Here is a 15,260-nt window from a genome sequence, read left to right as displayed (position 1 = left end):
TCTTTGCGAACTTCTCATTCTCCTAGACTTGTTCACCTTCCATTAAGATCCTTCCAACATTTACATGTCTTTCCATGGCATACTTTGGATGCCGTTGATAGTAATAAAGCTTTCCTTATATCAACACAACCCGAAATAAGCAACATTTGCATATATCTTAGGATCATTGACCCTACATCAGAATGAATGTCAACAGGGATTTTAGAGGTTACGGACGTCTCAATTCTTTATAAAAATGGGACCTTTCACGCGTGGATAATTTCCAGGGCCCTAATCTAGACAGGCCTAGCTAAGACCCATTTAAGAACCTAAAAAGCTTGGTGCTGGGCTGCCCATGAAGGAGGTTCGGTCCATGGCTGAGCCAAGGAAAAGCTCACTCTCTAGTCGAAATGGCAGATAATCATGTCAAGTATGGCGTTATTCCTTGCCAACTTGAACCATTATAAACAAGGAAAAAATCAAGACATAAAAGGCTAGGAGAATGGACAATCTTGGCACTTGAGGAAAATCAAGCTGCCTAGATTGATAGGAGAAGAATTTCTGCAAAATGGCCATCATATTTTTGGAAAAAACTTTATACGTGTTCAAACGGTCTTCTAGGCAGTGCTATAAGCATTTTGATGCTTTCATGAATAGTCAAGACTATTCAAAAAGTCAGTTAGTTGTGTTTAGTTTAATAGATTGGAGGATGGATCTTTAATTTATCTATAATTATATGTTGATAACATATTGATAATGGCTAAGCGTATGTCTAATATTGATGTGCGGAAGCGACATTTAAGTGCTGATTTTGAGATGAAATATTTAGGTGCTGTAAAGAAGATATTGGGTATGCACTAGGGCCAAAATTTCACAAGCTGTAAGCGTTAGCCGTTACATAAAGTATCCTCATAAAACTTATTGGGAAGCTATGAAGTATATCCTCATATATTTAAAGGGGACTATAGATATTGGTCTAGTATACCCAAGGGGTGGCAATGTCAGTGGACCACACGATATGTGGATACACATCACGCTAGTGACTTGGATGAGCACATATCATTTGCGGGATAGTTGTTTATGCTAATAGGTAGTGTAGTGAGTTGGCACACATCCTTATAGGAATGTATTGGCTTGTTATCGACTGAGAGAGAGTACGTGGCACTAATCTTTATAACGAAGGAGACAAAATGGGTAGGGTTTGCTCTCGGACTTTGGATTAGAGTAGAAAAGAGCTGCCATACGATGTGATAGCCAATGTGTTGAATCTGATTTATTACGAACAAACGAAGCATATCAACATCAAGTGCCATTTCATTGGGATATAGTGGCAAGGGGCCAGGTTGTTGTGAAGAAGATCGTGACAGCGGAGAACCAGCAGACACAATGACGAAGCCCGTTCCTTTGGCAAAACTCGAGCTTTCTTGGAGCTTAATTGATATTTGGTGAGAATCAATGTCCATTGAGTCGATGGGAGAGCTGACGTGGCTAATGAGGACTATGACTTGGTTAAGCGTCGAGTCAATGTGGAGAATTGTAATATGATGTCTCAAATTTGAGCCTGTATACAAAACCAACTAGATGGAAGGATGTAGACTGGTCCGTATTGCAGAGACAATTAGACGTTCAAGGAAAATCCCAATTAGACTTTGATTTCTATTCAAATGGGTGTGCCCGACTTTCCAATCCAATTTTGCATTTGTTGTGTCGGTGGCATTTATATACACACACAGACACAAAAGAGTTATTTTGTCTGAAGGACGGTTCTGTTTTGCAACCTCACAATAAAGGACTTCGTACATTTGTTATTGCTGTTCAGAGGACATTTTACCAGTGGGTTTGTCTGTGGACTTTTTCGTGCCGCACAGTGGAGCTCCTTTGTTTGGCCGCCCGGCAGGTGCTCCCAAGAAACGTTGGGATTTGTGCAGAAAATTTTTACATCCAATTGAGGTGTTTTCTTTGCAGAGACGTGAGTGTTTCAAGTCGCGAGGCAATTCTTCCTGATTTATTTTATCAAGCAATTGAGTTAGACTAAATATTGTGGATTTGGATATAATCTAGGTTAGAAAACACTTGAGCATGTGAACAATTGTAATTATGCAATTTGCCAAATGGTTAATGGATTCTTTTCAGCTAGCTCTTACCGTAAAGTAAGTTCTGACATTCGAACCAAACCAATTAAATTATTCATGCTCTTTATTGTTCCTTGTTGTTTTCCTTTGGTGGTTTTATCTATCGCATTGATTTAACTGTAATATCCTTAGCTTCCGTATTATTTTATAGCAATATATATAGCAACAACAAAATTGTACATGTGAGATCTATCAAACTAAAAATTCACCGTTTATTGCTAATAAGTATATAAATAGCTAGATGTGATAAATCGTTGTCATGCTCGATGAGCCTCTCTTAAAATTGGTCTTCATAACTCAAACGTGTATAATCAGTATTGGCCTCTCTCCTTCATTTGGTGTCCTTGCAATCACTCCAACATCATTATTCGTGGAAGCTTCCATACTTCGCAATTGTGACGTCGGAGCTATCCTAGATCCAATTTTCCACAGAAAACCAATTAACCGGTGCTCTCGAAAGAAGATGTTTGCAGTTTCCAAAAACTTGGACCAAAGGGAGCAATCACCAGGATGAATCGCGCTCGAAGAATGCCAATGGGATTGGAAGAATAGAACCACATATATCAATACGGAAGATACTGAGATGACGCCGGTGATGATGAAGAGCCCTCCGAAACTGTACACACTCAGGCTAAGATGGTCTGAAAAGATCGTAGCATCTTGTTCTTGGCACCAGCTTTGACCTCGGAGGTATCTTCCTTCGATTGCGTCCATTTTGGCTTTATCTTGAGTGACTTTCAAGATTGCCCTTGAAATGTAGGAGACCAAAGGGGACCCCAATGGAAAGGCCTGATGAAAAAGTTATCCACGTTAGTTCATGGCTTTATCTGAAAATACCTTTCATGTTTTTGTGCATTTTCTTGCTCATATGTGTTTTGTGTAGAGTAGAGGTTTAGCTCCAACTTCTTCCAAGTCGACACGTGGTGTTTCCTTTGCACCCATCTTCGCTCTTCATCTACTCTTTCGACACGTTTTGGCCTTCATTTTCATTACATATACCCATATGTGCATGTAATTTTACGTACGCTGTATTTTTGTGATCTGTTATCTACTACGTTTTGCCCTCGTGTGTAGTGTAAATATATGATTTTTTGTGTGTGGACTTGCCCGTAAACATGCCTAGAGAGAGAGAGACTTACAAAGGCGAGCCCGTCGGCTTTATAGGTTGGTCCCACCATTCTGTACTTGTTGCAGTATCTGGCAAGGAAGAGTTGTATGTAAGGCAATTCATCAAAGATTGCCGCAACTCCTCCTTTTTCGCTCCCCTTCGAAAGTGCCTTGTGGTATTCCTCTGGCGAACCATAAGGAATCAATTTGGACTCATCAAACTTGAGCTGTCCCACGAGAAGTCCTCTCACGAAAGATCCTTTCTGATATCCGACGAAGTGACGATCCCTTATCAAGTCTTGCACGTCCACAAACTTCGGCGTCATACGTTGCACGGTTAAAAATGAAGCTAAATTTGCAGTGTAACTCTGAGTCAGGATAAGCACCACAAATACCCATACGATGAGCACAAGCCTTGTCAAATTGTTTGCAATCTTCTCTCCTACATTAAACAAAATGATAGCAAATTGCTAACAAAAGACCGAGCTAAAACAACAAATGCAAAGTAAAGTATGGAAGCCGTTACCGACCAGAAGACCATGAAGAAAATCATAATAACAAACAAGGCACGATAGTTTTGAAAGAACTTACTATGGGCAAACACCAGTGTGGAGAAGGAAAACCAGAATATTACACTGAGTTGTTGACGACGACGACCCCTAAATTCTTCATTTGTACGATGTTCAAGGAGCCAAACGACGAACCCAGTAGAAATGAAGGCCACACAGATCGTTAACCAGAGATTCCAACTCAATGGTTTTAAGAAGATCCACATGTTCCTCCGCTCATCATCCTTAATGGCAACTACCATTGCTACACCAGATTCTGAGTAGGGAAGCGTAAAATCAATGTAGGACGAGCGATTGGCGACTATGGTCGTGTCTCCTACAACCGCATCGACTCTCTGCATCATCACGTCCTCATGAACTTCAACATACATGGCAAATTCACTTTATCGTAATAAACATGTTAATGATGTTTGTGGAGACGACGCCTACCAAAAGTGTTATATTATGTCTCGAGTTTAAATCCGTATACGATAAAGGATCACACAGTGGAGAATTCTTTCTTCAATTACACGAAGGATTTCTTCGAACATAGGAAGATTTATGCTGTGCTACATCCAATTGAGTTGTTTTGTTTGTAAACACCATACTTGGACCGAATCACGAAAAAATCTGTTATTTTTTATTGTTCCTTGTTTATTTTTTTTGGTGGTTTCGCATTGATTTAATTGTAAAATCTGATAGTTTTCTCATTATACTACTACAAAACAAAAAGAATCATACATAAATACTAGCCAGCTATATCAATGACATTGTGCATATTGATGCTGTGTGGACCACTTCTTCTGCAAGGATATTTTTAACATGAATAGTACAAAAGCTGAAAAAAGAACAAGAAAGAATGCACTTAATAATGAGGACTATCATGTATTCCTTTTCTTCACCAAGTCATTTATCAACGAACAGCGGGCTAAAATTTTGAAGATAAAGCATTGACTAACCTGAAGTCTAATTTCGGACAACATATCGTCGTAGGTTCCTGCACTTTGCCTACTCTCATTCACGGAAGGAACGTACTGGTGAGGAATGGCAAAAGGCAATGCGTCCAGTACTGCCAGAAACATGTCATGGGCGAATCCTGAGTAGCTGGGCACTCCTGTATGCGGATCCCACTCTATTTGGAAGAACTCGCCAAAGCCGTCTTTCTTCGGAACCCCAATCCTTAGATTCTGTCCTGATATCGGCATCACCCAACCTTTCGGTGGCTTTAATGTATCTCCTGGCCAAGTGGGAGGCTTCAAATCGTTGGCCGAAGCTGGATACTCTGCCTTCGGTGATGGGTTCAATTCGGGTGAAAGTCCTTGCGCCGAGGTCAAATATCCGATGATTTTCTCTGTCTGTCCTACAACATTAAAGATTTCGAATGCAATGGGCTGAAGTTGCCCGTTGGGCAAGTTAAATTCTCCGCCGACACCTTGAAATTTGATGCTTAGAATTTTGTCGAACAATTTTGGGCCGATCTCCGATATCCCGATAGACGAAAAGTTGAGATTGTTTCTGCTCGTATTCGTCTTTAAGTATCTAGACTTTGCAGGCTCCCATGCCATCTCTCCTGCTATTGCTAGTGCTGTAACGGTGTCATATGCCCATAAGCCAAAGAGATTGAGATCAGCAATCTCGTCATGTGAATTTCTATCGGAATAAAGCTTTGTCCATCTCTCTTCGAAATCTCTACGAGACTCCGATGGTGGTACATGCGGCCTTACACCTAGTACACCTTGCAGCGAGCCCAAAGCCTCAGAACTGACCGGGTCTAGTAAAGACGACAAGCCATCGGTGACGATCCACGCAAATTCCTTGCTCATCATTTTAGCATTACTTGCCAGAACAAAGAACCTAGACCCAATCACTGCAGTCATATGAACAAGAAACACTCTAGTCTGCATCACCAACAACTTATTGAGCTCTTGTATGATGTCGATATCTTTCGGAGATGGAGGAATAACGCTTCTGTAAGAGATCCGAGCATCGACCTCTTGGAACGCGTCGACAAGGTATGGAACCAAGCCGTTGCCATAATCAGTGCCTTCATAAACGAGAGTTATTTCTTTCCAACCATAAGCTTGAACAATAGCCGCTAAAGCACCAACTTGTGAACTGTCATCATAGGCTGTCCGAACGAAGTAGCGTCTTTGTCTGGGAGAAAGGGATGGACTAGTGGCTGAGAAGGATATGATTGGGACTTGAGCGTTTGCTCCTAAGTCGACTACAAATTTGGCTTGTGAGGACCATTGTGGGCCTAGGATTGCATGGACTTCTCCATTCTCCATCAAGTCCCAAACTGTAAACAGGATGTATTTGATTAAACAATTGATCTACCAAAAAAAAGTGGGATTGCATGGACTCTCTCTCTCTCTCTCTCTCTCCAGATCCATCGAGCCTCTAGGTCTCGAAATGACGGCTCCTCCATTGTGGCAAGCATTGAAACGAGACCAAGATCTCGACAACCATGGAGGAGCCCCCATGATTGACGGCAAGAGAAGAGGGGACAAGGCAAAGGAGAAAGAAAGATAGAGAAAGGGAGAACAGAGGGGAGAGATAAAGAGAGGAGAGACAAACCTCTTTTTTAGCAATAAAGCACCGCAAAGCTGAAAAGAGGGTGATAACAGGCCAGCCGGGTTTTAGGTAAAATATAAGCCCGACCCCGAAGGCTTCAGGCCTGTTATCCCTAGGCCCAAATCAAAGTGTTTTGTGTTAGAAAAGTTGGTATAGATAAACTTGTCATATGTAGAAAGGAAAAGACTTATCGTATTAATAGTCTTAAACCTTTCAATCAATTTAATCCTAAATCTTCAATTCAATCTATTTGGCCAATTAAGGCCAGAAATTTTTTATGTAGACGCCAGCCGTTCTGTGGCCAGAGGCCGAAGAAAAGAAAAAAAAAGGAAAGGAAAAAAAAGAAAAAAGAGCAAAAAATTAATAAAAATTTTGAAAATTTATTAAAATTATAAAAAAATTATCCATGTTAGCGCCGGCCGTGCCACGTGGAACGGTCGGTGTCTATGTCAGTAATTTCCGGCCTAAATAAATTGAATGGACTGAATTGGTACTAATGTGAAAATATTTATGACTAAATTGGTTCAATCGAAATATTTAGGATTGAATTAGTATCAATATAGTAAGTTTAGAACTTTTTTCGTACTTTTTCCTATGTAGAAAAATCATTTTGTTTGTTTGAGACGCAGACAGAGAGGGGAAGAGATGGTGAAGGAAGGTAGTGCAGCTAAAGGGAGGGCACGTGTGGTGGTTGAAAGAGTAGAAACCAGTTGACTTTGACTGTTTGAGTCAGTCTTACGTTTGAAAAGTCGATGATTCGATTTCTATCTCTATGCGGAAGGAATTTACTGAAGTCTAGGGAATATGCGACGGCGGTTGATAAGAGTAGACCAGAAGTCAAGTGCATTTTCTGTTTTTTTTTTTTCACAGAAAATTGACCTCAGCTTTTTTTACAGGTCAAGTTGTAGTTTCCTGCACAATTCCTTGGGGGCATCTCTCGCATTACGCTTGAAAAGAAGGGGCGCGGGCCAAAATTGAACCCAACAAAGTACGGTAAATTTTTAATCAACCCTGACTAAATCACTCGGTAAACAAACCTTACGGTGAGTCCACCCCTTCAACCTGCTGTCGCGCAAGATATCTTTTTCTTCTCTCCTTCCATTCATCAATGACGAGCCTTATATTGGACCATAATACTAATATTATAACTGTTAGATGCCCTATCAGAACCTACTTAGAATTCATTAAACTATGTGGATTGATCCTTTCAAGCCAACTTTTCAGTCTATTCTACATTAAAAGCTCACACTAGAACTGTAACAGTCTGAATTTTCGATCATTTTTCCCGGGATTTAGGAAATGAATTTGACCAATGCACTTATAGTGAGATCTCACCCGGAAATGCGCATTCTCGGGATGCTAACCTTAGGGGTAGGGCCGTTACGGGATTGAGTTCGCACGATCAAAGAACTCGACCTGGGTTCGATCTTCGACCATATGGATTGACGAGTGAATGTTTTGAGCCAACCGAGACCGGTCTACTTGATTGATCGTGTCCGAAGGGAACTAGCGACAGACCTCACAATTATATGACAACCGAGGTCGTCCCGGATGGAGTAAACTTAAACGTGATTTGACTTAGTGTCGGTCACGGGTCGAGAGCGCGTAATTCCAGAGAACCACCCGTTAGCCAGAGATAAGCTAAAGTCGCGATTGTTCAATTTTAGTCATTTCTTAGAATTCGGGCCCGGGAATCGAGAATTTTGAAAGTGACAATTTTGGACGGCCGATGACGTTTTTGGCTTGGCCAACCTTGGGGCCACCCATTTCTGCAAAAAAATGGATTTCGGTCCGGGGCCGGAAAAATTACGGTTTTGCCCCTGTGGGCACCGAGGCTGGATTCGGAGGCCGTTTGAGGTTATTTTTCGCGGCCAAGGTCATTTTGGGGTGGCCACGCACATTCAGAGTGGTTTTGGCCAAAAATTGGAATTTCGACAAAAATTGAAAAAATAATATTATTTTATTCCCGAGACTTTGACGTGAATTTTCGAGGGCTTGCGCGATGAATTTCGCGATTCCGACGCCATATTATGTTGGCCACGCACATATGGAACACGTATGTGCGAAAATTGGAATTTCGGTTCGGGATCGGAAAATTACGAAAATGCCCCTAGGCCATTTTTGGACAATTCCGAATTTAGAAAATTTTTGGGGTTCTAACCAAGGTGAGTTAACTTAATTCAGGTCTGGTCAGCCCTTGGTTAGGGACAAAGGACCATTTTAACCCTAAATTATTGGATGAGAATGTAAGATAGCCATTGGATCAAGGGCAAAATTGTCCAATTGGCCTAGATTGAGACACATGGATTCCACTCACACCATCTTTGACCCAATTGACCAGAAATCTCTCTCTTTCTCATGCATTTCCCTGATTTGCCGAGCCCATTCTCCTCGTTTCTCTTCTTCCTCACCGTTTCTGGTTTTTGCCGTGCACTTTCTGCGAATTCTGGTACTGTTCACGCCGGAACAGTACCAGCTGGATCTGTCCCCGCCGAGCCAGCACCACCAGCAGCTAGTTTCACCCAAGAGCAGCCACCATCAGCCCCGGTTTTAGTCCAGAAATAGCCCTCTCTCTCCTTTTTCCCTCTTTTCTCATTTTTCTGTTTTACAAACAGTACCGCCGGAGCTTCGCCGGAGCTCCAATCGCCGTTCCGTCGACACCCAGCCGTCCAGCACGTCCATACGTCGCCGCCCAGCACCGTCAGTACAGTGTCCGTACGGTTACTGTTCACCGTCAGTACGGATCGCTGTTCACGCCGGACCGTACGGACGCCGCGGCTGTCACCGGCCACCGTCCCAGCCCTGTCCGTACGGTGTCCGTACGAAAAGTACTGTTCACGCCGTTCGTACGTCGCCGGCGACACTGCTCCCGCTGCTGCCGCTGTCCCGTCCCGTTCCAGCCCCGTTCTGTCTCGCCTTTTTGGGTAAGTGTTTTCCCCAAATGTCATTTAGGAGTTCGGGTATCGTAGGACATGTTTAGGGTTTAGTTCGGGTAGTTTATGTGGCTATTTTAGGACTAAATTGAAGGCTGATTGTGTGGTTGTTGTGGGCTGAATCGGAGACTGAGTTGGCAAGGAAATTTGCGAGGTTTAGGAGGCTCGATGATGGCTGAGGTGTTGTGGATTGATTGTGACTGAATTGTGCGATTGATTGGTAGAATTATGCCTTGAATGGCACTTTGTATGTGGTTGTGTGGCTCGTGATGGTTGGCTGGTTTGGTGTGTGTTTCGGACTGAATGTGGCTTGGCCGTGTGCCTCGTGTGTGTGGCCGCGAGGTGTGTGAGTATGGGAGTGTAATTGTGCAATGAATTTGTGTACCAAGAGTGTGTGGTTATGTGTGCGTGTTCGTGTGACGAGAATGAGTAATCGTGAAATGTGTGTGAGGTGTGTATGTTTAACCATACGTGGTGGATTGTGTGTAAGGCGTGAGGTTGTGTATGACCGTGAGTGTTGTTGGCCATGTGTAAGTGTGGTTTGAGTGGAACGAGGGTACGGAAATGTAGGATTGGTTGGAAAGGATCCGTCCTGAGGCGTGTACGTTTACGCGGGACGATGCCGTCCCTGACGAGGTGACGATGCCTGGCCCGACGGGGTGTCGATGCCTGACGTGGTCAGAAGACCGTTGGCCTGATGCGTTTTACGCGGGCGGGATAGAAGGAAAGTGTGTGTAGGATTCCGTCCTGAGGCGTGTTCGTTTACGCGGGACGATGTCGTCCCTGACGAGGTGACGATGCCCGGCCCGACGGGGTGACGATGCCTGACGAGGTCAGAAGACCGTTGGCCTGATGCGTTTTACGCGGGCGCGGTAGTGGTGGTGGAAAAGTTGAGAATGAGCGGGAATTGGCTTGAGGTGCGAGGTTTGAGAAAGTGACGCGTGGTGTGAGTTGGTGTGCGAGTGTGTTTGTATTGCGCGGTGTGATGCTCTATTATGGGGTAAAAACTGCTAGGCATGGTATGGGACGTGCCCAAGTGAGTTTTGCTCTATAATCGGGGCACGCACGCAGCTGTGATGTATTTTAGTGGCATACTGGCTGTGTGGTTGACTAACGTGCATGGACATGCATGAGGAATTCCAGGTAGGTTCGTGTGTGATTGTTAGATTGATTGATCGTTGTGTGAGATGCGTGATCTGTCTGGCGGTACGTGAGTGCCTACGTGGGGTTTGGGGTTGTACACTTATTGAGATTCGTCTCATAGTTGTATAATCCACAATTTCAGACCCCCAGCCTTAGACCCAGGATTCGCAGGCGATGCCCAAGAGATTTCCGGAGGATTGAGCCAGATGAATTAGGGGCAGAATGGAGAAGGGCGATCCTTAGGTTGTCCCTAGGGTTTTAGAGGTTGTGTGAATCGGGTTGACCCATAGGGAAGTTAAGTTAACCAAACCTTAATCTTTTGTTAAAACGGTGACGGAGTATGTTCGTCTGTATTTATGTCTGTAATATGATGTTTGTATGTTTGGTGCTGTATGAAGATGTTGTTGTTTGATTGTTGTGGTGTTCTACCCCGTTGTCGTCATCTTTCTGTCTGGGGTTTTTATTCTCGCTTCCGCATGTGGCTCTGATGTTTGGGTTGGGTCGGCGACGTTCCTGGGACGTCGCAACTATTCGACCGCAGCAGGGAATGTCGCGAGCTCGATGGGGGTTCGGGGCGTGACAAGAACCAATTCATCGTATGTGTATTAATATCGTCGATCAGACAAGGAAAAATTTTCTACTAAAATAGTTGATGAAACGTATTTGAAGCTCTGAAGAATAAAGAATCAATGGTGATAAGAGTTTGAAATTGTGAATAATCTAATTCATGAGAGCGAGTCCAATATATCCGGCACAAGTGAAATAAGTGCATGTATTTACCTGCCGATGCCGCATCGACGACATCATCCTTTGGATCTTTGGTGAGAAGCGACAATCGGGTACGGTAGTTAGGGTGCGCATCATAGAAATCAGAGCACGCCATGGATATACAACTCTTCACCACCTTCCCGATGGTTGAGTTCATGCTGAAAATTAGCCCGACTTGAATCATTTCCTTTGCTGGGTTCTCTTTGGGTACACCGGTGGAGGTGTCGATAGTAGAGGCCAGCTGAAGGAAACCTAATAGTGCAAGACTCAAGTAGCTTGTTTGGCCCTCCATATCCTGTGTATCTTGGTTGCTGTTTTCTATCGCTTCACATGTTGATTCCCGACTACTTCTATATGGATCTTTAAATTTCCTTGCTTATTCGTCAAGATTTTCTTTGTGTTCCGCCTACAGCTGTAAGCATTGGAAAAATCGTTCTGAAGTTTCATAGAATTTGACTGTCCCATTTGTCAACATTGACTGATTATATGCGAAAGTAGTAGTCCTCAGTCAAAGTAAAACTTGTAGATTCATAGGAAAAGATGTGGAGATTCATTGGCTTTTTCCTTGCAAGTATGTAATGTTTATTGTCAATTTGTGAGGGTCCACATAATCGTGAAAATTGATTTTATCAGGATTGGAAGCGTCCCACTAATTTCTCGCTTATTGTCATGTGGCATCAAAATAAACAACCATAGGAGAAACGAAAAGGAGAAGGTGATAGGTCCGCGTGTATAAGGTGTATACCATAGATGCATCTGCTGAAAAAAATGGATGAGAAATACAAAAGTATAAGGTGTCCATGACTCGATTCAAAGGTATTTTTCAAAGGATTTTGTTAACTAGTATCCCTAAAATCTCACTTCCATGTTCTAAGGATGCATCTGGGAACATATTTCCAAAGTCCTTTAGGCCTCTAAAGGTCCTTAGACAATGCAATGCATTTCCATTGGAGAAGTGCAACACATTTTCAAAATCTTCCAAAGACCTTTCTTTCAAGGCCACTATAGACCAATACTGGGCATTCCGGCATTTTCAGAATGCTGGAGCACATCATAAATAAAAATTTTATTCCAATTTTCCGTAGGCAATTTTTCGTATTCTTCTTTGACCCTTTAATTTAGCACTGTTCAACTTCTCTTCCTGCAATCTGGGATCCGAGTTTGGGAGATCGGAGAGCTTGACGGACGCCGACATTGGGTTGCCGGTCTGAAGCTCTGCCCCAACTTTCACCGATGGTTGTCGAGGGTGGTCGATAGTTGTGGATCTGTTAGCTGAGATCTGGAGAGTCAAGGGTCACCGTGTCGAACGTCGCTGAGGTCGAGGCTCGCCTGTCCTGGTTCTACCTGGACTGATTTGTCCCGAGTCCGGGATCTTCATGCAGGACAAGAACCCTGACCTTCCTGGGTATTACCAAAAGCAGATCGTCAGTGAGGAGAAGCATCAGGAGATGAGGACGAGGATGATGATGGTCTCGTGGAAGACCTTTCGGAAGAATGAAATTGGTGAGCTTTTGGATGGAGTCGGAAGAGTTTGTGTAACGACCATATGAGAATATCTTTTCCTTTCTACTCAGCATCCAATTGTTTCCCTTTGCTGTTCGGAGAGTAAATAGTTGTGGATTCCGGAAATCTGTATGGTTCAATAATGCCATGGAATTTCCCTGATGGCATATGTGCTCAAAAAACCAATTGAAGCTTTTCAACTTTTCCATTTAGGGATCTGAGTTCTGAGCTTTCTAGTAGTATTGGGGAAGTTGATTGAGCTTGTGGGTCTTTCCATTTAATGGGATCGTGAGGTGAATAGAGATCTGAAAATTGTGCGATGCTGATCTTCGCTAGTAGAAGGCATCGATGGGGCTTCTTCAAAGTCTCGTGATGCTTGTACTTAGGGATAAGAACAATAGGAGTGCCATAACTTTCGTACGGCGCTCACTCGCCGTAACTTTTTTATCGCTCACTTAAGTGCCACGAATTTGAAAAATCAATCACTTAAGTGCCATTGGGGATTTACCTCGCTGGGAAATCCGACGTGGACACCGGTCATCCTACGTAGCACTGTCAGCGCCGACATGGACAATTTTTGTAATTTTTTTGCTCCCTTAAGTGTCACAAATTTGAAAAATCGATCACTTTAAGTGTCACAAATTTGAAAAATCAACCACTTAAGTGCCATCAGCAGTTTGCCTTGCCGAAAAATCCGCTGTTGGCCTTGCCCAGATCTGGCAAGGGCCTTCACGCCCTCGCTTGCGGCCAACGAGGTTGACATGGCCCTGGACGAGGGCGCGATGGACATGGCCCTAGGCGAGGCCATTGCGGCCTTGCCGACCGCGGGCGAGGGTGCGAAGGCCATCATCGGCCGTGGGTGAGGCAACCTAGCCGAGAAGGCCCTCGCCTGTAGCCAGTGATGGCCTCGCCTAGGGCGTTCGCGGCCCTGCCGGCCGAGGGCGAGGCCTTTGTGGCTACCGGTTGATGCACAGAAAAAAAAAACAAAGAAAAAAAAAGGAAAATAATAAAATAATCAATATTTTTTAAACAAAGAATAAAAAAAATCCACGTAGGACGATTTGTCAAAAGTGGCACTCAAATGATCGATTTTATTTCGATGTGGCACTCAAGTGAGTGAAGAAAAAATTATGACACTCAAGTGAGCACCGTACGAAAGTTGTGGCACTACTGCTGTTCTTATCCCTTGTACTTCAGTAATGGTTGTTGCTCTCAGACTCAGAGGTCATATTGTTTCTACCAGGAATTTCGATTCTGCAGAACTTTGGATATGGGGGGAGTTTTCGAAGGAAGGCGATTCGATGAATGTCACACCCCGAACCCCAACGGGCTCGCGACACCCCTTCCACGGTCGTATTGAACGCGACGTCCCAGGACGCGTCGCCGACCCAAACGAAACACCCAACAATAAAGGCAAGCGGAAGCGAAATTAAATAACCCAGACAATAAATAATAATGAAGGGATAGCACGAAACAATAATTGCATACCATCATAAAGCAGTCACTATACAAAACGATAACTCAGGCTACCAATTTAAAACCACAATTTTCAAAAGGGGACGGTGGTTGACAAGCTTATCTCCTCTACAAAAGGTACTCAAAAGACAAGGTAAATGATCTATCCTTCAATCCCTGTGTGGTGCTCTAGCAGCATCTCCGAATCGATCACGGTCGCGGATCTGAAATGGTTATATAATAACAGTGAGAACGAGTCTCAATAAGCAACCCCCTATACCCCACGTAGGCCAATGCGTACCCAGACAAGTCGTACATGCAATCTACTCCATAACATATAAAATTCGCATCATTGTACTTACCTCGTCATCAAGCCTATGCCAACTCTACACGTTAGTCACAACGTGATAATACAATAATAGTAATTAAATAACACATCACAATCGCTCAAACACCAACCACACTTGCACTCAATCAATCCAACTAATTCAACCAGCCAATTCAATCACACGCTCAACCAGCCAATTCAATCACACAATCTGGGCTCAATTCTAATAACCGACGTAAACACGTCTCGGTCCAACACACCTTTAACGGGCCACCGTCAACACGTCTCAAGCCAGCATCCATTTGGCACACCGGCCATTCATGCTTTCACACAGACCGCCGTCAACACGTCCCAAGTCCGTAGCCCTCCGATCAATCCGGGCTTGTCTCATGCACATGCACCACAACACAATTCAAAATTCTCACAAGTCGTACCAATCAAACTCAAGGCATGCTCACCACAATATTCCACAAACCCGACCTTCAAGTCGGTCACATTCAGCTATCAATTCCACTCACAACCGCCACGATAAGCCAATCATTGACTCACCATAATAGCCACAAATATGCACCCACAATCATCCCAATTTCAAATCACAAGCTCACGATTCCGACAGTCAAGTCAACACATTCAATTAATCCAATTAACCTACAAGCGCCACGACAATTCAGTCATGCTATTTATCTCAGTCAATCACTAAATTAGCCACACAATTACCGCCACAATAATTCACAAATTGAGCACAATCAGTCAAATTAGCCCACGCCTAATTTAATTCCTAATCCGGTAC

At 43.6% G+C, this 15,260-nt stretch overlaps 1 protein-coding gene across 1 annotated transcript; it reads right to left on the bottom strand.

The window, feature by feature from the left end:
- Window positions 1–2,301: 2,301 nt before the first annotated feature.
- On the bottom strand, window positions 2,302–11,486 carry LOC115679509 (glutamate receptor 2.1-like). The gene is made up of 5 exons (XM_030603111.2): window positions 11,197–11,486; window positions 4,726–6,065; window positions 3,810–4,122; window positions 3,251–3,660; window positions 2,302–2,900 (listed from the first exon to the last, which is right to left on the bottom strand). Exons 1-5 carry the CDS (start codon window positions 11,474–11,476, stop codon window positions 2,409–2,411), a joined length of 2,835 nt encoding a protein of 944 aa, XP_030458971.2. The 5' UTR covers window positions 11,477–11,486; the 3' UTR covers window positions 2,302–2,408.
- Between the last annotated feature and the right edge of the window lie 3,774 nt (window positions 11,487–15,260).

The sequence above is a fragment of the Syzygium oleosum genome, unplaced genomic scaffold, assembly GCF_021117445.2.
Source record: "Syzygium oleosum isolate NSW1041296 unplaced genomic scaffold, Sole_v2.1 Sole_v2.04, whole genome shotgun sequence".
NCBI lineage: Eukaryota > Viridiplantae > Streptophyta > Magnoliopsida > Myrtales > Myrtaceae > Syzygium > Syzygium oleosum.
Note: the sequence above shows the minus strand (reverse complement) of the source record. Positions and strands in the feature narration are given on the sequence as shown.

Bases quoted from the DNA above. Each gene is read 5' to 3' on its own strand.
- LOC115679509 (XM_030603111.2), bottom strand. From the start codon at position 11,476: ATGGAGGGCCAAACAAGCTACTTGAGTCTTGCACTATTAGGTTTCCTT. The intron at 6,066-11,196 runs GTAAATACATGC...TCCTGTTTACAG, and splicing joins CGTCGATGCGGCATCGGCAG to TTTGGGACTTGATGGAGAAT. The intron at 2,901-3,250 runs GTAAGTCTCTCT...CTTTTTCATCAG, and splicing joins AAGCCGACGGGCTCGCCTTT to GCCTTTCCATTGGGGTCCCC.